Source organism: Haliotis rufescens, unplaced genomic scaffold (genome assembly GCF_023055435.1).
Source record: "Haliotis rufescens isolate VD_foot unplaced genomic scaffold, xgHalRufe1.0.p SCAF_19, whole genome shotgun sequence".
Lineage (NCBI taxonomy): Eukaryota > Metazoa > Mollusca > Gastropoda > Lepetellida > Haliotidae > Haliotis > Haliotis rufescens.
Window position 1 is genome coordinate 24,963,871 of NW_025963879.1, and position 23,279 is coordinate 24,987,149.

General features: G+C 41.0%; 4 protein-coding genes across 5 annotated transcripts in view; all 4 read left to right on the plus strand.

Moving 5' to 3' along the window:
- Window positions 1-4,899, plus strand: part of LOC124143285 (E3 ubiquitin-protein ligase TRIM56-like) — a 124,569-nt gene extending 119,670 nt beyond the window's left edge. Inside the window, exon 5 of the mRNA XM_048399065.1 lies at window positions 3,578-4,899. Coding sequence (XP_048255022.1) covers window positions 3,578-3,595 — 18 coding nt within the window. The 3' untranslated portion in view covers window positions 3,596-4,899. The remainder of the gene's footprint in view (window positions 1-3,577) is intronic.
- Window positions 1-23,279, plus strand: part of LOC124126284 (E3 ubiquitin-protein ligase TRIM56-like) — a 36,314-nt gene that overhangs the window by 11,048 nt on the left and 1,987 nt on the right. The gene's annotated exons all lie outside the window — the stretch shown is intronic.
- The window catches only part of LOC124125746 (E3 ubiquitin-protein ligase TRIM32-like), a 41,329-nt gene continuing 18,069 nt past the window's right edge, over window positions 20-23,279 (plus strand). The window contains exons 1-2 of one of the 2 annotated variants that reach the window (XM_048399060.1): window positions 20-214; window positions 1,115-1,411. In XM_048399060.1, the coding sequence (XP_048255017.1) occupies window positions 1,120-1,411 (292 nt within the window). In that variant the 5' untranslated portion in view covers window positions 20-214; window positions 1,115-1,119. Of the gene's footprint in view, window positions 215-1,114; window positions 1,412-19,752; window positions 19,969-23,279 lie in introns of those variants that run through there. The other variant, XM_048399061.1, reaches the window with a different exon arrangement.
- Window positions 10,985-15,573, plus strand: LOC124126279 (protein wech-like). Its single transcript, XM_048399078.1, has 3 exons — window positions 10,985-11,119; window positions 12,012-12,308; window positions 12,772-15,573. The coding sequence occupies exons 2-3, from the start codon at window positions 12,017-12,019 to the stop codon at window positions 14,460-14,462; spliced, it is 1,983 nt and encodes a 660-aa protein (XP_048255035.1). The 5' UTR covers window positions 10,985-11,119; window positions 12,012-12,016; the 3' UTR covers window positions 14,463-15,573.

Sequence of the window (23,279 nt, forward strand, 5' to 3'; positions counted from 1 at the left end):
CGTGTGGGATAACAGGTCGCTCTGATTCACTGCGGTGCTACAGCGTGGGCCTGCTTTCAGAACCTCCTACTTGTTGTCGAAATCCACTTCTGGTTACACACGTGCATTCGTCACCACTCGACTCTTTCCGTAAACTGCGAGAAGCTTGTCCCGGAATGACACGAGTTGGTCACGAATGAATCACTTCCTGCTGCTCAATTTCCCTCAACACCAGGTAAGTGTGTGTTGTCACAAGGCCTGTGTCTACTTCAGTCATAACGCTACACACCTGTCCTACTGTGTACTGGTAACACCACAAGGGTTCATCTAACTAAACAGTCATCTCCAGGCAGATTCTCATGACCGGGCACCTAATTAAATGTAACATGTAGGCTAACCGGAATACATCAAAGATCTACTTTCACTATTGCCTTCGATACTTGACTTCAATAGTGAGACTGATCCGATGTACGTGTATGTATATATCACCTGTGTCTATTACAGTTATTACTGACATGATCCCTGACAAATGCTTCAGTAAACCATACGGGAAAATACTTCTACATAACTATATTATTTCACATCTGATATGCTAGTATGTGAACCCTAATAATGTCTCCTACTTTCGATATGGTAATAAGTGGGTGTCACCCCATAACTATGTCACGTGATCGATACACTGCACACACTTCATGTTGTAAAGCGAGGGTGTGACCTCGAGTTGTAAAGCACCATTCACTACCTGCTCACTGATCCCGGGTATACACAAACGGGTGAATGGGTAGCTATAAAACACCTATTTATGCTACCTGTACGACCGCCGAGAGTTGAGAAAATCACACACGCATATACACGAGCACGCAAGCACGCAAGCACACACGAACGCATGTGTAAGGCAGAATATTAGTTCTTAATTCATAAGATCTGTATACATCTGAAAAATATTTTATACATGTATGACACGGGATATTTGTTAATTGTTTCAAGATCTGGATGATCCAGGCGATGAACGGTAGGATACAAATACCCTTTCTTAACTACAGTCGGTCTTAGTGTCACGTGTTCAAGAACTGTAAGCTCGGATTGTGGCTAAGATCAGGATGTTTTGTTCAGCGGCTGGTTTGTCATTTTGTAGGTAAGATGGCGACCTCCCAGAAGTTAACAGAACACTTCCTGACATGCACGATATGTACAGAGGTTTTTGACAAGCCCTGTACACTTGTATGTAATCACACCTTCTGTCGGAAATGTGTGGTCAACTACACCAAAACCAGACCAGAAGCCATCAGTGCCAAGTCTCTCCTGTGTCCATTCTGCAGGAAGATGACGAAAGTGTCTGCCCCTGAAAGACCAGTGGAGGAGTGGGCGGATGACGTCAAGCCTAGCTTTGTCATCCAGGGACTCTTGGACTCGTTTGGCCCCGGATCTAAAGGTGAGAGTTTGTGGTTTGTATGAATATAAATGTTATTTCGAAGCAGGTAACTCCACACCTGATTGGATTATAGGAATGTGTGTTGAGTGAGAAGATATTTTGTATGGTTTCAAAATTTATCGAAAGTCATTTATTAAGTTGTTTTTAGACTGTATGTAGACTATGAAATCGTATCGTGTACACTGTTTTAACAAGTAACAATGATTATCCGGACATGATTCGAAAGGGAGATGGTCTAAGGTCTATCTCAGACACAATCGCTATTTTCTTCTGAAATCTATATGGGGATTTCTATCAGTGAGACAAATCCAATTATTTACATACTTTTTCACATTACATCGTATTGGGATGTTATTGATGCATGTTGTCTCACCCGTGTGAGTGATATGCCACATGAACTGCTGTAATAGATAGTGATATAGAACTGTTAATATCTCTACATGATTACATTCCTATTTCAGATACGGCTCACTGCAGTTATTGCAAGGAGGAAGGGGAGACAACTCCGGCTACATCTTGGTGCTCTGATTGTGACGACGCACTCTGTGAACTATGTATACGAGTACACAAACGAATTCCATCTTCCCGACACCATGACGTAGTTGACCTGTCTGGTGAGACAAAGGTTAGGGTCAAGAGAAAGGTCATGTGTAAAATTCACAAAGATGAAAACATCAAATACATTTGTAAAGATTGTAAAACAGTTGTTTGTCAACAATGCTGCACTATCCATCACAGAAAATGTGACTTGGTTGTTGAAATTGAGTCGGAGATTCCTGCAATAAAAACCGAGCTGAGAAGGAATAAAGAGGATTTGTTGAAGAAACAGGACGAGGTGAAAACACATGTTAAAAAACAAACCTCAAAAGTCAATGAAGAATTAACACTTTACGTACAAATAGAATCGAATATCAAGTCTGGAAGTCGCAAAGCAATAGAGATGATCAAATTCAAGGAACAGAACCTCCTGGCTGAACTGAAAGAGATGTCTGACAAACACATTCGAGAACTGAAGGCAGACATAAAGTCAGTTGAGATGTCAGTACAGATGTACCAACAACAGGCTGAGCTGATAGACCAGACTCTACAATCTGAGTGTGACATGGGTGTGTATGAGATGTACCAGGGATGTGAGGCCGGTGATGTGGAGGCTGTCGGAGTCTCATACGTGAAGGAGAAGGGAAGAATAGCCAGGATCATGTTCAGACAGGACACGGACAAGCTGAGTAGAGCACTGGACGATCTACAGCTGGGTGAGATAGACGTCCTGTATGAGGATGTGCTGGACCTGAAGGCTACTCCTGTGTTACAGGACACCATTAACGTGCTGGACAGGAAGGCTACTCCTGTGTTACAGGACACCACTAACGTGCTGGACCTGAAGGCTACTCCTGTGTTACAGGGCACCATTAACACCAGAGTAGCAGGAGATGTACGTCGAGCACACTCCACTGACGTGACGGTGTTAGTGGTGAATGGTACAGACACAATGGTAGTCACAGACTATAGGAACAACAGTGTGAAGTCCTTTTACACCAGGAACAAGCAGCCAGGTCACAACAGGCTCGTCCGTGGGGTATAACAGTGTTGAAAGACAACCAAGTGGCTGTCACTGTGCTGGACACCAGTCAGATTGTAACAGTACAAGTCAACCCTGACCTGGTGCTGCTGTCAACCATCACAACCAGCAAACAGTACTGGGGTATAACGTCTCTGACACCATCAACACTAGCAGCAAGTTCTAACTCCCCTCCCTGTGTTGATATCCTGGATATGGCGGGACACGTGCAGAGGTCAAATTTTCCAGGCCAACCTAATAGATACTTCTTGATGAAACTCTCCTTCCTCTGTACCACGAGGACAGGAAACATCCTGGTGTCTGACGTGGGATCCAAGAGTGTCGTGTGTCTGACTCCCGAGGGAGATGAGGTGTTCACCTACAGCCCTACAGGAGACACAGAAATGGTGCATCCACGTGGTATCACAAGCACCAGCACAGGCGACATCCTGGTGACAGACCTCAATCTTGACAGAGTCCTCCATCTGACTGAGGCAGGACAGTTTGTTAAAAACATACTGACATCACAGGACGGCGTCAAGCGTCCACATGGTGTGTGTGTTGGTGGGCGTGGCCGTATGTACGTGTGTTTGTCAGATACGGTGAAGGTATTTACATTGAAGTGAATGAACATGTCGCAATCCTCCTTTCAATCAACTGTAGTCACGTGTGAGTTGAGGATATAGGTTTTGATATGTGTCATTGTGTATTTACCTTTAAGCATATTTCACTGTGTTTTAGTAAAATCACATTTGTATAAGTGTTTAATCACTCATCTGAGCTTTGCTATTTGAATTTGTTGAATGAAGATTTAATCATACATGGTCTGTAAGTGTACACATTATATTTGTAATGTCAATAGCAAGACACGGCTATTTACTACTGCTTCAGACCTAATCTGAACATGTTTTCCATTGTTTATATTACAAACTTCGAATGTAAGTGGATTTGATAAAAGATCATTATATCGAAAACCAGATCCTCCGCATGATGTGTTTTTCATTTGTGCAACCACTATGACAGTGAAACGGAGCTAGTCCTTCTGTGTTATAACTAGAAGTGGTGTGAGCTGAGATGGTGTAGGATGGATATTTACATGACAGTAATCCTTGCTTGCTATGTTGAGGACACTGTTTTGTTACAGATTTACACACGGGGCGCCGTTTTACTATTTATTCCGCATGATGTGTTTTTCATGTTTGCACCACAATGCGAGTGTAACATGGAGCTATTCCTTTTGTTCAGGACTGTTTTATTACAGGTTTATATATCAAGCGCCGTTTTACTATTTATTCCTGATTTTATATTTTATAATTCATTTAATCATCCCCCAAAATGAATTATTTGGAATTATCATCATGCCAGTGTATTATGGATCTATTCGTGATATCTGATATATCTGTGTAATATTTACATGACAGCCAGACTTATAGGCATTCTTACGACCACAATGATCCGGGCGACAGTTGCTGAGTTCGACAGGCTGATCGTGGCTGCACACCGCCAAACCTGTCAACGTGAAAAGCCCGTATTAAGCAGCCATTGTGACCAACCGATCACCAATTTAGTCACCTTGTATAACATGTGTAGGAATCAAGGGACGAATTTAAGTACAATGTCAGCCTCAGTGTTCAACAGAATCACCTGAAACTACTATTGTACATATATACATTAAATGTACTGATTGTTTTGGTAACTTTACTGAACTGTTTCGCGTTTTGAAGCACAGAACCGACAGCTCTCTCGTTTCTGTGGTGATGACACTTGTCACATTCACTTGGCTTCTGAGCGGTCGAAGGGAGATAAATCGTGATTGGATGTTTTGTGAAGCGCAATAAAATACAGTGAACGAAAGTACACGTGAAGCCAGGAACATTTAATCACAAAGAGTGCTGTTTATGTGTGTTGCAAATAAATGAATCGACTGTAATTCTGTTTGTTGGTCAACAATGCGATATTCAAGCTGCATGTATGACGGTAAATAATCGAGTATGAACGCGAGAAAGCAGTGACTGACATCACGAGCAACATCCCAAGTCGTTGGGTCACGATGACACTGTATCAACCAAGTAGCGGAGTCTGACCATTTGGTCGCCTCGTACGACACGCACAGGATGCTGAGGATCTATTCTAACCCGGAATCCCCATGTGGAGACCTTCATTGGCTGCTTGTTGTTCACCGCCAGAGCGATAAAGACGCACAAAGGCCTTTTGGTATTCATAGGAAATCTCTGCGTTAAGCAGAGTCGACTGTATGATTCCGACTATATCATGAGCAAGTCTTTATTGAACACCTTCAAACTGTGATGATACCAGGTGTTTGCTAAAAGGTGAGCGTATCCTGTCCCACCGGCGTCTCCCATTACCAGCAAGTCAGTTGTTCACCTGAAAAGACACTGAAACATGTGGATCAAGTCCAAACAGGGAATTACATCTGACATCAGTTTCACCATGTTTCTTTGCCGACGTGGGCAACCTGAACATACTATACAATCAATAGAAGCAAGTGAACTATTCTAGACCTGTGGGAGTGTTCACGACCTGTGTACCGTTGTTTTGTACCCAGGTACATGCATCTACATGTTCACGATGTTCTCTGATTTCTATGTTACCTTTCACCTACCCTGCAGACATAAAATTGTACCTAGTTTTTGGTGCAAATAAAGAAGATTTGTCAAAGTCTCCGTAACTGTAGCACCAGAATCCTTTTTTCCCCTTGTCGTTATACCTTACTCACTCACTCACTCACTCAAAAACAGACTAACACAACGCATATTACTGTGTCTGAATATGGACTGCTCAACAGAATATAATGGAATAAAAGTTACTGCACACAAGTTAATCTACCATGTGCCATTCAAGTAACAACAAGGATGCTTCATAAAAATGAAATAAAATATTCACGAATTTGTACAGCGAATCTATTCACGTTGTGCGAATTTCTGATGGACATGTCTGTCTGCGCATATTTGGAGCCCATACAGACAGGCATCTCTCAACCCACCTAGGTGTTTTGAAGAAAACTTTCGCTGATAAAGTAATGATCCGTTTTAGAGATGCGGGGTTAGATAGAGTTCATCATTTATCAAAATGTGCATCGTTCTAATATTAGTCATAATGTTTCATACAATGCGAGATAAGGACATGAAGGATGGTCAGACAATTTGGAGGCGACGCTAGATAATCATCAGTATTGTTTGTTTGTTGTTTAACGCCGAACTCGGCAATGTTGCAGCTATATGACGGCAATTGGGATACGATGACATGCATCAACCAAGTCAGCGAGCCTGACCACACGATCCCGTTACTCGCCTCTTACGACAAGCATTGTCGCCATTTACAGCTAGCATGGGTAGCTGAATACCTATTCTACCCCGGATCTTCACGGGTGTTATCAGTACTAAGTGGCATACGCAAATAATCAATAGATATCGCATATATTGATACTAACACATTGAATATTCTAATACACAAAGCAAAAAACAGGAAACCTGGGTACAAAAGGAAAACTCCTGGTAGATTTGACGTATCAAAGTAATCAGTAGGCCATGTGTTTGTCATGTAAACATTTTGTGGGACATTGCTATGTCCATCCAACACCAACAGGCATACGTCACCCATGCCGCGGTCAACGTGACTTCAAGAATATTGAATTATGTACCAGCTGAGAAGAAGATGTCTTGGGTCGGAAATTTGAGTCTGAACACACACGTTAATACTACGTCACATATTGTAGGTACAGCACTAGTATGCCCGTTGATGTCAGATCAGCGTTTATGAGATATACACATGGCCTATAAAATGTCATCAAATACTCAGGATTCCTAAGGTGGACTTGCTGGAGTGGGCTATGTTAATACTTGCGAAAAATCAGACATGGGATAAGTGCAGATAAGGTATGATACATCAATCAAAGTCTATCATACCTTCTCTGGTATGACAACAATATTTGTTAGATCTTTTTCTGAAACATCCGAGGCTTCACAAATAGTGCAGCTGTTTTCTTATCCTTTATCATGTGATTCATGGACACACGCATTACTTTGAGCTGATAAAACTTCACAAAATGTGTTCCCTTGAAAAGATAAAATGATAAAGGTAAATGATTAACTTAAGCCATTTTTAAGTTTGGCACGTATACTAGTTGTTCGTTATTTTTATGCCACAGTCAGAGCAGAGCAGTACCACCTATTGTCCGGGGACTGGTCAAATGACGCATCTTAGTCCTCCCCAGAGGCCACCATTGTACTGTTACAGGATATGAGGGGGAGGAGCAGAGACGTACCACCTATTGTCCGGGGACTGGTCAAATGACGCGCCTGAGTCTTCCCCAGAGGCCACCATTGTACTGTTACAGGATATGAGGGGGAGGAGCAGAGCAGTACCACCTATTGTCCGGGGACTGGTCAAATGACGCGCCTGAGTCTTCCCCAGAGGCCACCATTGTACTGTTACAGGATATGAGGGGGAGGAGCAGAGACGTACCACCTATTGTCCGGGGACTGGTCAAATGGCGCATCTGAGTCTTCCCCAGAGGTCATCATTGTACTGTTACAGGATATGAGGGGGAGGAGCAGAGCAGTACCAGCTATTGTCCGGGGACTGGTAATTGGCCTGTGGAGGAATCTAACTCCCAAACATTTCTGAACATTATGGGTCCACTTGATGCACATGTCTGACACCACGTTCCTTGTTTTCACGTGGGTCTCTTGAACCATTACATCAAGTATCTCAACTTTGGTAACATCAAGTATCTCAACTTTGGTAACATCAAGTATCTCAACTTTGGTAACATCAAGTAGCTTACCGTTGATTACGTCAAGTGGCCCAACTTTGGGTTACATCACGTAGCTCACCTTTGGTTACATAAATTAGCTTACCTTTGGTTACGTCAAGTAGCTCACCTTTGGTTAGATAAATAAGCTTACCTTTGGTAACTTCAAGTAACCCACCTTTGGTTACATCACGTAGCTCACCTTTGGTTACATATATTAGCTTACCTTTGATTACATCAAGTAGCTTACCATTGGTTTCATCCAGTAGCGTACTTGTGGTTACATAAATTAGCTTACTTATATATACTTTAACATTCCGTTGTCTCATATGCATACGAGTAGTAGTAGTATGAGTGAGTGAGTTTAGTTTTACGCCGCTTTTAGCAATATTTCAGCAATATCACAGCAGGGACACCAGAAATGGGCTTCATGTCGGGAATCGAACCCGGGTCTTCGGCGTGACGAGCAAACGCTTTAACCACTAGGCTACCCGACCGCCCCAGTAGCAGTAGTAGTGGTAGTAGTAGTAGTAGTAGTAGTAGTAGTAGTAGTAGCAGTAGTAGTAGTAGTAGTAGAAGTCGTTGTATGCCATAAAGAGACCTGTTCAAGTCGCATACAGAAGGTATAAAACATACATAATAATGAGAGAAATACGTCAGTAGTCAATCATATCATATCACGTGTCTTGAGCCAGTGAAGAGAACGAAGAAGAGGAAAAATAATTATTTTTTATGTTTTATATCCGAGCGAGTGAATGCTGTTTAACGCCACAGTCAGCAATATGCTACTAAAAGCACAACGTGAAGAAGTGTTGGGCTAAACAGTGCTTGGTGGCATCAGCAAAGAACCAGGTCGTCGGGCACGATGAAACAATCTAAGCATGGGATCTTGAAGAATGTATGAAAGAACACGTGACAGGTGAGCTCACAGCGGTGTTTCCAATGACAAAGGACCATAAGAACTCACTCTAATGCATTAACCACCAACACTATTGCACAATCGACCCACACTTATGCATCAGTAACCAACACTAATGCATCAACAGCCAACACTTATACAACAGCAACCCACACTAATAATTCAGCAACCAACACTAATGCATTAGGAACCCACACTAAAGCATCAGGCACCCACACTAATACATTAGCAACTAACACTCATGCGTTAGGAACCCACACTAAAACATGATGCACATACACTAATACATTAGCAACCAACACTCATGCATTAGCAGCCCACACTAAAGCATCAGGCACCCACACTGATACATTAGCAACTAACACTAATACTTTTACAACCCACACTGATGCATTAGCAACCAACACTTGTACATTAGCAACCCACACTAATACATTATCAACCCACACTAATACATTTCAACCCACAATAATACATTTCAACCCACACTAATACATTATTAACCAACACTTATACATTATCAACCCACACTTATACATTAGCAAACCACACTAATACATGAGCAACCCACACTAATGCACCAGAAACCAACAGATGCATTAGCAACCCACAATTATGCATTAGCAACCTACACTAATGTATTAGCAACCCACACCAACCCACATTGTAAGCAGTAGTGCGTGGACATCAGTGTTTGGAACACTCAATACCTGAATGTTTCTGCTGACCTGACGTGACGGGGAATCCCCTTGTAGTGACGTCATATTCAAGAAGAACACGTATTCTCCTGTCATCACTGATTTTCAGTGGTCCATTCATCTGTAAATTCACTGCTATTTTGCCCTTTTAGCCAAATGGGATCTGATTATTTAGACAGCTTATTCTCTTCTCTTCCATTGACAATTTACATTTGAAACATCAATTGTTTTAGTTACTTTAATTAGCAAAACATTTTGTAGTATTTATTTTGTTGTTAAACACTGATTGCAACTGTATTACATTGTTTCTGTTGACATTGCATGGAAAGAAAATAAAGTTTACACTATATACGTCTTTTCCTTTGGACAAGAGGTCGCTCACATGACGTTCATAACGACACAACTTGATATTCTTACGTTTTTCAGGAGACCGTATTCTTGAAATGACATAAACACCGACGGACTACTTACACTTTCCTGGGAAACCCCTAGGAATTTCCTTACACGAATACATGAAAAAGCGTTGTTGCTGATTATTTAGACCCTTTATTCTTGAACTCAAACACTAAGCACACACTGAGAAAACGTCAGAGTGTTTGACTATCGTAGTATCGACTCGATCCGTGTCTAGACTGACAGCGACAGCCTACGGGAATCTATGGATTTACCTTTGCATCTTTATAAACATTTTTCAATGATCGATAATTGATAATTGATGATCAATATGTAACCGCCACAGGTTCATTGACAACTCGGAAATCTCTACCGTCATACCCGTCACGTTTATCATCTTGTACTTAATGTAAATGTATTACACGCGCTGACATTCTGACTGACTTACTGAGGTAAGACCTTTCTCCTCTAAAGATGATATTTTCTTTATGCATTTGTTTTTAGTAATTTTTTAATGTCACCACTGCCATCATATTTAATACTGCCATTAAATTTTGTACTACACTCTATTGCATACTGACAATGTTATTTCTGTGCAGTAACTTTATTTATTGTATTTTTGATTGTATACCATTTGTTGGGTGTTTGTTGGTTTCACCCTAAATTCTGTTACGAACTAATTTCTGGGTTAACATATTGTTTTAATATGGAAATCGATACGTATCAATATGTCAAAATCCTACATTGATGAGGAATGTTCATATGATAGATGGAGAAACATCCTTGCTTATACAACATTGGTCTATCGTGCTACTGAATGGCAGCCAAGAGGTGGAAGGCATCAGTCAACTGTTTGAAGGTGCAAGTGGAAAGACATGTGGCCAGTTTAATGTAATAAACTTGCTGTTCAGCGAAATAATTTTGTACTTACAACAGATGACATATAAAACTGCATCAAAGAACAGTTCTTGCAGCCAGCTGAGTGGTGCAACCATATTGTACATGTCGCATCAATTAAACATGCAATATAAAATAAATAACAAATAAAATAGTTTATATTTAATTCGAACTTTCTGGACTTCTGCTGTGCTTATTTAACACGAATGATTTACTACACTGTATAAACTATGCTGCTTGCGTGTGGGATAACAGGTCGCTCTGATTCACTGCGGTGCTACAGCGTGGGCCTGCTTTCAGAACCTCCACCTTAACACAGTCCTACCTGTTGTCGAAATCCACTTCTGGTTACACACGTGCATTCGTCACCACTCGACTCTTTCCGTAAACTGCGAGAAGCTTGTCCCGGAATGACACGAGTTGGTCACGAATGAATCACTTCCTGCTGCTCAATTTCCCTCAACACCAGGTAAGTGTGTGTTGTCACAAGGCCTGTGTCTACTTCAGTCATAACGCTACACACCTGTCCTACTGTGTACTGGTAACACCACAAGGGTTCATCTAACTATACAGTCATCTCCAGGCAGATTCTCATGACCGGGCACCTAATTAAATGTTACATGTAGGCTAACCGGAATACATCAAAGATCTACTTTCACTATTGCCTTCGATACTTGACTTCAATACTGAGACTGATCCGATGTATGTGTATGTATATATCACGTGTGTCTATTACAGTTATTACTGACATGATCCCTGACAAATGCTTCAGTAAACCATACGGGAAAATACTTCTACATAACTGTATTATTTCATATCTGATATGGTAGTATGTGAACCCTAATAATGTCTCATACTTTCGATATGGTAATGAGTGGGTGTCACCCCATAACTATGTCACGTGATTTATACACTGCACAATGTTCATGTTGTGAAGCCAGCGGGTGACCTCGAGTTGTAAAGCACCCTTCACTATCTGCTCACTGATCCCGGGTACACACAAACGGGTGAATGGGTAGCTATAAAGTACCTATTTATGCTTCCTGTACGACCGCCGAGAGTTGAGAAAATCACACACGCATATACACGAGCACGCAAGCACGCAAGCACGCACGCACGCACGTGTAAGGCAGAATATTAGTTCTTAATTCATAAGATCTGCATACATCTGAAAAATGTTTTATATGACACGGGATATTTTAATTGTTTCAAGATCTGGATGATCCAGGCGATGAACGGTAGGATACAAATATTCTTTCTTAACTACAGTCGGTCTTAGTGTCACGAGTTCAAGAACTGTAAGCTCGGATTGTGGCTAAGATCATGTTGTTTTGTTCAGCGTCTGGTTTGTCTTTTTGTAGGTAAGATGGCGACCTCCCAAAAGTTAACAGAACACTTCCTGACATGCACGATATGTACAGAGGTGTTTGACAAGCCCTGTACACTTGTATGTAATCACACCTTCTGTCGGAAATGTGTCGTCAACTACACCAAAACCAGACCAGAAGCCGTCAGTGCCAAGTCTCTCCTGTGTCCATTCTGCAGCAAGATGACGAAAGTGTCTTCCCCTGAGAGACCAGTGGAGGAGTGGGCGGATGACGTCAAGCCTATCTTTGTCATCCAGGGACTCTTGGACTCGTTTGGCCCCGGATCTAAAGGTGAGAGTTTGTGGTTTGTATGAATATAAATGTTATTTCGAAGCAGGTAACTCCACACCTGATTGGATTATAGGAATGTGTGTTGAGTGAGAAGATATTTTGTATGGTTTCAAAATGTATCGAAAGTCATTTATTAAGTTGTTTGTAGACTGTATGTAGACTATGAAATCGTATCGTGTACACTGTTTTAACAAGTAACAACGATTATCCGAACATGATTCGAAAGGGAGATAGTCTAAGGTCTATCTCAGACACAATCGCTATTTTCTTCTGAAATCTATATGGGGATTTCTATCAGTGAGACAAATCCAATGTTATTTACATACTTTTTCACATTACGTCGTATTGGGATGTTATTGATGCATGTTGTCTCACACGTGTGAGTGATATGCCACATGAAGTTCTGTAATAGATAGTGATATAGAACTGTGACTATCTCTACATGATTACATTCCTATTTCAGATACGACTCACTGCAGTTATTGCAAGGAGGAAGGGGAGACAACTCCGGCTACATCTTGGTGCTCTGTTTGTGACGACGCACTCTGTGAACGATGTATACAAGTACACAGACGAATTCCATCTTTCCGTCACCATGACGTAGTTGATATGTCTGGAGAGACAAAGGTTAGGGTCAAGAGAAAGGTCATGTGTAAAATTCACAAAGATGAAAACATCAAATACATTTGTAAAGATTGTAAAACAGCTGTTTGTCAAAAATGCTGCACAATCCATCACAGGAAATGTGACTTGGTTGTTGAAATTGAGTCGGAGATTCCTGCAATGAAAACCGAGCTGAGAAGGAATAAAGAGGATTTGTTGAAGAAACAAGACGAGATGAAAACACATGTTAAAAAACAAACCTCAAAAGTCAATGAAGAATTAACACTTTACTTACAAATAGAATCGAATATCAAGTCTGCAAGCCTCAAAGCAATAGAGATGATCAAAGTCAAGGAACAGAACCTTCTGGCTGAACTGAAAGCGATGTCTGACAGACACATTGGAGAACTGAAGGCAGACATAAAGTCAGTTGAGATGTCAGTACAGATGTACCAACAACAGGCTGAGCTGATAGACCAGACTCTACAATCTGAGTGTGACATGGGTGTGTATGAGATGTACCAGGGATGTGAGGCCGGTGATGTGGAGGCTGTCGGAGTCGCAGACGTGAAAGAGAAGGGAAGAATAGCCAGGATCATGTTCAGACAGGACAAGGACAAGCTGAGTAGAGCACTGGACGATCTACAGCTGGGTGAGATAGACGTCCTGTATGAGGATGTGCTGGACCTGAAGGCTATTCCTGTGTTACAGGACACCATTAACGTGCTGGACCTGAAGGCTACTCCTGTGTTACAGGACACCATTAACGTCAGAGTAGCAGGAGATACATATTGGACCAGCCCCATTGACGTGACGGTGTTTGTGGTGAATGGTAAAGACACAGTGGTAGTCACAGACTACAACAACAACAGTGTGAAGTCCTTCTATTCCAGGAACAAGCAGCAAGGTCACAGCAGACTCAGTGTGGGTGGTCGTCCGTGGGGTATAACAAAGTTGACGGACAACCAGGTGGCTGTCACTGTGCCGTCAGCCACTCAGATTGTAACTGTGCAAGTCAACCCTGACCTGGTGCTGCTGTCAGCCATCACAACCTGCAAACAGTACTGGGGTATAACGTCTCTGACACCATCAACACTAGCAGCAGGTTCCTACTCCCATCCCTGTGTTGATATCCTGGGTATGACGGGACACGTGCTGAGGTCAATTTGTCAAGGCCAACCTAGTAGATACATCTTGAAGAAACCCTCCTTCCTCTGTACCACGAGGACAGGAAACATCCTGGTGTGTGACCGGGGATCCGAGTGTGTCGCGTGTCTGACTCCCGAGGGAGATGTGGTGTTCACCTACAGCCCTACAGGAGACACAGCCCTGAAGTATCCATACGGTATCACAAGTACCAGCACAGGCGAGATCCTGGTGACAGACAGCCATCTACAAAGAGTCATCCATCTGACTGAGTCAGGACAGTTTGTTAGACACATGCTGACATCACAGGATGGTGTCAAGTATCCACGTGGAGTGTGTGTTGGTGGGCGTGGTCGTATGTACGTGTGTATGTCAGATGAAGTGAAGGTATTTACATATAAGTGAGTGAACATGTCACAATCCTCCTTTCAATCAACTGTATTCACGTGTGAGTTGAGGATTTAGATTTGATATGTGTCATTGTGTCTTAACCTTTAAGCACATTTCACTGTGTTTTAGTAAAATCACATTATATATTAGTGTTTAATCACTCATCTGAGCTTTGCTATTTGAATGTGATGAATTAAGATTTAATCATACATGGTCTGTAAATGTACATATTATATTTGTAATCTAAATAGCAAGACACGGTTACTCACGTACTGCTTTTAGTCTTCAGATCTAATCTGAACATGTTTTCCATTTTATGTTTTACAAACTTCGACTGTAGGTGGATTTGATAAAATGTCATTACATCGAATACCAGATCCTCCGCATGATGTGTTTTTCATGTTTGCACCGCAAGCGAGTGTAACATGGAGCTATTCCTTCTGTTCAGGACTGTTTTGTGACAGATTTATATATCAAGCGCCGATTTACTATTTATTCCTGATTTTACATCAATAATTCATTTAATGATACCCCAAAATGAATTATTGTGAATTATCATCATGCCAGTGTATTATGGATCTATTCGTGATATCTGATATATCTGTGTAATATTTACATGACAGCCAGACTTATAGGCATTCTTACGACCACAATGATCCGGGCGACAGTTGCTGAGTTCGACAGGCTGATCGTGGCTGCACACCGCCTAACCTGTCAACGTGAAAAGCCCGTATTAAGCAGCCATTGTGACCAACCGATCACCAATTTAGTCACCTTGTTTGACATGGGTACAAATCAAGGGACGAATTTAAGTATAATATCAGCCTCAGTGTTCCACAGAATTCCCTGGAACTACTATTGTACATATATACATTAAATGTACTGATTGTTTTGGTAACTTACTGAACTGTTTCGCGTTATGAAGCACAGAACCGACAGCTCTCTCGTTTCTGTGGTGAGGACTTGTCACATTCACTTGGCTTCTGAGCGGTCGAAGGGAGATAAATCGTGATTGGATGTTTTGTGAAGCGCAATAAAATACAGTGAACGAAAATACACGTGAAGCCAGGCACATTTTATCACATAGAGTGCTGTTTATGTGTGTTGCAAATAAATGAATCGACTGCGATATTCAAGCTGCATGTATGACGGTAAATAATCGTGTATGATTGCGAGAAACCAGTGACTGACATCACAAGCAACATCCCAAGTCGTTGGGTCACGATGACACTGTATCAACCAAGTAGCGGAGTCTGACCATTTGGTCGCCACGTACGACACGCACAGGTTGCTGAGGACCTATTCTAACTCGGAATCCCCACGTGGAGACCTTCATTGGCTGCTTGTTGTTCACTGCCAGTGCGCTAAAGACGCACAAAGGCCTTTTCCATATTCATAGGAAATCTCTGCGTTAATCAGTGTCGACTGTATGATTCCGACTATATCATGAGCAAGTCTTTATTGAACCCCATCAAATTATGATGATACCAGGTGTTTGCTAAAAGGTGAGCGTATCCTGTCCCACCGGCGGCTCCCATTACCAGCAAGTCAGTTGTTCACCTGAATATACACTGAAACATGTGGTTTAAGTCCAAACAGGGAATTACATCTGACATCAGTTTCACTATGTTAGTTTTGCCGACATGGGCAAACTGAACATACTATACAATCAATAGAAGCAAGTGAACTATTCTAGAGCTGAGGGGGCTGTTCTCGACCTGTGAGCCGTTGTTTTGTACCCAGGTACATGCATCTACATGGTCACGATGTTCTCTCCTTTGTATGTGTACCTTTCACTTCCCTGCAGACATAAAATTGTACCTAGTTTTTAGTGTAAATAAAGAAAATTTGTCAAAGCCTGCGTAACAGTAGCACCAGAATCCTTTTTTCCCCTTGTCGTTATCCCTTACTATATCGGTCACTCACTCTAAAACAGACTAACACAACGCATATTACTATGTCTGAATATGGACTGCTCAACAGGATATGATGGAATAAAAGTTACTGCACACAAGTTAATCTACCATGTGCCATTCAAAAAACAACAAGGGTGCTTCATAAAAATGACGGACTTTTTAATATTCACGAATTTGTACACCGAATCTATTCACGTTGTGCGAATTTCTGATGGACATGTCTGTCTGCGCATATTTGGAGTCCATACAGACAGGCATCTCTCAACCCACCTAGGTGTTTTGAAGAAAACTTTCGCTGATCAAGTAATGATCCGTTTTAGAGATACGGGGTTAGATATAGTTCATCATTAATCAAAATGTGCATCGTTCTAATATCAGTCATGTCGGAAATTTGAGTCTGAACACACACGTTAATACTACGTCACATATTGTAGGTACAGTGCTAGTATGCCCGTTGATGTCAGATCAGCGTTTATGAGATATACACATGGCCTATAAAATGTCATCAAATACTCAGGATTCCTAAGGTGGACTTGCTGGAGTGGGCTATGTTAATACCTGGGATAAATCAGACCTGGGATAAGTGCAGATAAGGTATGATACATCAATCAAAGTCTATCATACCTTCTCTGGTATGACAACAATATTTGTTATATCTTTTCCTGAAACATCCGAGGCTTCACAAATATTGCAGCTGTTTTCTTATCCCTTATCACTGTGATTCATGGACACAATCATTACTTTGAGCTGATAAAACTTCTACAAAATGTGTACCCTTGAAAAGATAAAATGATGAAGGTAAATGATAAACTTAAGCCATTTTTAAGTTTGACACGTATACTAGTTGTTTGTTATTTTTATGCCACAGACAGAGCAGAGCAGTACCACCTATTGTCCGGGGACTGGTCAAATGACGTATCTGAGTCTTCCCCAGAGGTCATCATTGTACTGTTACAGGATATAAGGGGGAGGAGCAGAGCAGTACCACCTATTGTCCGGGGACTGGTCAAATGACGCACCTGAGTCTTCCCCAGGGGTCATCATTGTACTGTTACAGGATATAAGGGGGAGGAGCAGAGCAGCACCACCTATTGTCGGGGGACTGGTAATTGGCCTGTGGAGAAATCTAACTCCCAAACATTTCTGAAGATTATGGGTCCACTTGATGCAAATGTCTGACACCACGTCCCTTGTTTTCACGTTGGTCTCTTGAACCATTACATCAAGTATCTCAACTTTGGTAAAATCAAGTAGCTTACCTTTGGTTACATCACGTAGCTCACCTTTGGTTATATAAATTAGCTTACCTTTGGTTACACTAATACATTAGCAGACAACACTCATGCGTTAGGAACCCACACTAAAGCATCAGATACACACACTAATACATTAGCATTAAACCCCCATGTATTAGGAACCCACACTAAAGCATCATGCAACCACACTATTACTTTAACAACCAACACTTATGCATTAGGAACCCACACTAAAGCATCAGACACACACACTAATACATTAACAACCAACACTCATGCGTTAGGAACCCACACTAAAGCATCAGGCACATACACTAATACATTAGCAACCAACACTAATGCATTAGCAGCCCACACTAATACATTATCAACCCACACTAATACATTCTCAACCCACACTAATACATTAACAACCAACGCTAATGCATTAGCATCCCACACTGATGCATTAGCTACCCACACTAATTAATCAGCAACCAACACTAATGCATTAGCAACCCACACTAATACATTAACAAACCACAATTATGCATTAGCAACCTACACTAATGTATTAGCAACCCACACCAACCCACATCGTAAGCAGCAGTGTGTGGACATCAGTGTTTGGAACACTCAATACCTGATTGTTGCTGCTGACCTGACGTGACGTGGTAGCCCCTTGTAGTGACGTCACATTCAAGAAGAACACGTGTTCTCGTGTCATCACTGATTTTCAGTTAAACATTGATTGTAACTGTATTACATTGTTTCTGTTGACATTGCATGGAAAAAATTCAAGTGTACACGATATCCGTCTTTTCCTTTGGACAAGAGGCCGCTCACATGACGTTCATAACGACACAACTTGATGTTCTTACGTGTTTAGGGGACCGTATTCTTGAAATGACATATACACCGACGGACTACTTACACTTTCCTGGGGAACCCCTGGGAATTCCCTTACACGCATACACGAAAAAGCGTTGTTTCTGGTTATTTAGTGCCATTTTTCTTGAACTCAAACACTTAGCACACATTGAGAAACGTCAGAGTGTTTGACTGCATAATCGTTCACGAACCAAACCATCCAAACTATCGTAGTATCGACTCGATCCGTGTCTTGACTGACAGCGACAGCCTACGGGAATCTATGGATTTACCTTAGTATCTTTATAACATTTTTCAATGATTGATAAGTGATAATTGATGACCAATATGTAACCGCCACAGGTTCATTGACAACTCGATATCTCTACTGTCATACCCGTCACATTTATCATTTTGTACTTAATGTAAATGTATTACGACGCGCTGACATTCTGACTGACTTATTGAGGTAAGACCATTTTCCTCTAAAGATGATATTTTCTTTATGCATTAGTTTTTAGTGATTTTTTTTATGTCACCACTGCCATCATATTTAATACTGCCATTGAATTTTGTACTACACTCTATTGCATACTTACAATGTCATCGCTGTGCAGTAACTTTATTAGTTGTATTTTTGATTGTATACCATTTGTTGGGTGTTTGTTTGTTTCACCCTAAATTCTTTTACAAACAAATTTCTGGGTTAACATATTGTTTTAATATGGAAATCGATACGTATCAATATGTCAAAATCCTACATTGATGAGGAATGTTGATTTCATAGATGGAGAAACATCCCTGCTTATACAACATGGGTCTATCGTGCTATTGAATGGCAGCCAACACGTGGAAGGCAATCAGTCAACTGTTCTAAGGTGCAAGTGGAAAGACATGTGGCCATTTAAATGTAATAAACTTGCTGTTCAGCGTAATAATTTTGTACTTACAACACAGGACATACAAAATTGCATAAAAAACATTTCTTGCAATAACATCACATATCACTTCCTGGTTTCATATAACAGAAAAAACTGCTTATCTCTTTGTAACTTTAACCAACTCCATGTACATGACATTTGTCTCCGACTGATAATGTTGTGCTGTCTATCATGTAGCCCACGGTTCTCAGTGGTGCAACAGTATTGTACTTGTTGCATCAATTAAACATGCAATATAAAATAAATAACAAATATAATAGTTTATATTTAATTCGAATTTTATGTACTTCTGCTGTGCTTATTTAACACGAATGATTTACTACACTGTATAAAATATGCTGCTTGCGTGTGGGATAACAGGTCGCTCTGATTCACTGCGGTGCTACAGCGTGGGCCTGCTTTCAGAACCTCCTACTTGTTGTCGAAATCCACTTCTGGTTACACACGTGCATTCGTCACCACTCGACTCTTTCCGTAAACTGCGAGAAGCTTGTCCCGGAATGACACGAGTTGGTCACGAACGATTCACTTCCTGCTGATCAATTTCCCTCAACACCAGGTAAGTGTGTGTTGTCACAAGGCATGTGTCTGCTTCAGTTATAACGCTACACACCTGTCCTACTGTGTACTGGTAACACCACAAGGGTTCATCTAACTATACAGTCATCTCCAGGCAGATTCTCATGACGGGGCACCTAATTGAATATAACATGTAGGCTAACCGGAATACTTCAAAGATCCATTTTAAACTACTTGATTTCAATACTGAGACTGATCCCGATGTATGTGTATGTATATATCACGTGTGTCTGTTACAGTTATTAGTGACATGATTCAAGACAAATGCTGCAGTAAACAATATCAGAAAATACTTCTACATAACCATATTATTTCACATCTGATAGAGTCCGACCTTAAAGGGGCACTGATCTAACGCAATTCCCCGGACTGGTTGTTGCCTTTGTTATTGTTTTTTTTCCCTGTGAGTACCCGGATGATACGCAACGCAACTGAGCGTGACCAGAGACTGAGCCACCGTCTGCAAGGACAGCTAAATAAACTTGGAGCCTGGAGGCAATATTTGTTTTACGCATTTTTGCATAAACACCTATTGGTTAACCGTGATCTATAAAGATTTCGACAAAGGGCGCATGTTAATTAATTTCTTCAGCCTAAACAAACAGACAAAAAGGACGGCGGAGCTCATCGGATGTCGTCATTGTGAAATACCCCAGATGGTTATAGTTTAATACTGAAAAAAGTATCCATGCAGTGAAAGCATTTTCGGATTTCGGATTGCGTCGATAATACGATTATTACTCCCTAGTTGTCATCCACGTTTTCTGGTATAACCCCACACTTGTGTATTTGTCGTCATTCACTTGATGCTCAGTTAATGAATTTATTACAGGTACAATTAGTGGTAGCACCACTTAGATTACCTGACAATGGTTCCCATTTGGCATGTATTGTGTCCGGGGTAATTATTCAATCTAAATCCAGGTTTGAAGTGAGGTGAAATGTGTGTTATGTAATATGCACGTGGCAGACCAGCAAGAGGTGAATGAACAGTTGATTTTTTGTTGTTGTAAATCAACGGATCGTTCCTAGTCATCAAAGGATTAACAGAAAAAACGTTGATTGATTAATCACTGTTATCTTGCACAGTGGATATGTCAAAAGTGAGTGTTTACATCTCAAGGTTTACTAAAACAAAGGGAATACACTCATATCATGGCGTGAAGTGCCGATGTAAAAACAACATACTTTGTTCAAAGGGTTAACTGATAATACGTTGATTGATTGATCATTGTTATCTATCACTCAATGGAATTTTTAGGAACCGTGGACGTTATGAAAATAGTTGTCACGTGGGCTTTCTCAGCCGACCTTTGAGACTTGACACCTATGTGAAACACCTGAAACAATCCAAGTGATCAGTTGAGGAACGAACACGGGTTATAATATCCCGAAACGATATATATCTTTTAAAATATTTGATTGTTACAGAGATACGTGACATTGAATAAGTTTCTTTGTACAGCTGCAGACGAGTGGGATATTGTTTCTTTGTGTGGATATTCACGGATACATTCCTCGAACAAGGAAGCTGCCCAAAAATTAAACACATAAATTTGGTAGGTTGTAATTATGGTATTTGCATTTTGTTTTCCTTCATTTGCTGTAGCATTGAACCGATTCCTCCTTGTTTCTCCACGTATTGGTTGGGAAATTCTTCAATGCGCTATAGACGTTGTTTTCACAGGTCTTTTCCTTTATAGGAATATATAGGTGTATATATTACCGTCAATTTGTAAAATGTGATTCTCTCAGGCAATTTATAAAATGTGTAAATATTTCAGTCAATTTTGACTAAAAAATCTGTCCAGATTGATTAAGACGATCAAAAGGGCCTACAAACATCACAACAGATTATTTATGTAGGATTAGAAGCCAAACAACATAGAAATGCACTTTTCAACATAACATTTTCAGTCTCTTGGTGATGACATTAAACATCAAAATGTTTGGAATTCGTTATCATAAGGACACAGATGGAAATGCTTTTCAGTCACTTTGTAAAATAACTGAATATTAAGGCGTTTAATAAATTTGAAAATGTTACATATTTTGACAGTAAAAAAATATACACACTATAAAAAAAGCAAGGCTCAGGTGAAATATTTACTTTGTGTTGAAAGTCAAAATAGTGTAAACGAAAATCGCAAAATTACCAAGCAAGTGACTTATCAAAACTTCGTCACCATTACCGATGCTACCCATAGAAATACCTACATTTCCTTATTATCTCGAAAACTGTGTTTCATTTTGTTTATCAATGTCACCATACGCCCTTATTACTACCCATAAAAGTGACTAATGCGCTTACGAATGGCGCAACAGAGGTTGCGTACTAGTCTAGATTTCTGCTATACATCCGGGTACTCACTGGGAAAAAACAATAACAACGGCAACAACCAGTCCCGGGGAATTGCGTTAGATCAGTGCCCCTTTAACGTCTCCCACTTTCGATATGGTAATGAGTGGATGTCACCCGACAACTATGTCCGTGATCGGTACACTGCACACTCTTCATGTTGTAAAGCCAGCGGGTGGCCTCGAGTTGAAAAGCACCATTCACAATCTTCTAACTGATCCCGGGTTTACACAGACGGGTCAATTGGTAAATATATACTGTTCCTGCAGGACCGCCGCGAGTTGAGAAACACACACACACACACACACACTCATATACGCGCGCACGCAAGCACGCACGCACGCACGCACGCACACATACAAATGCAGTCAGCCTAATTGTAAGGCAGAATGTTAGTTCTTAATTCATAAGATCTGCATACATCTGAAATAATGTTTTTTTATGAAACGGGATATTTGTTTATTTTTTCAAGATCCGGATGATCCAGGCGGTGAATGGAATGATACTAATACACGACCTTAGTTTTGAACGGGACAACAAATAAGTGCCACAACTACAGTCGGTCCTAGTGTCACGTGTTTAAGAACAGTAAGCTCGGATTGTGGCTAAGATCAGTATGTTGTGTACACCGGAAATCGACGGCTTGTTTGTATTTAATAGGTAAGATGACGACCTCCAAGAAGTTAACAGAAGACTTCCTGACATGCACGATATGTACAGAGGTGTTTGACAAGGCCTGTACACTTGTATGTAATCACACCTTCTGTCGGAAATGTGTCGTCAACTACGCCAAAACCAGACCAGAAGCCATCAGCCATCTTGGACTCGTTTGGTCCCGGATCTAAAGGTGAGAGTTTGTGGTTTGTACGTATATAAGTGTGGTTCCACAACTGAGTGAGCAAGTATGGTATACGGCCTTTTCACCAATATTC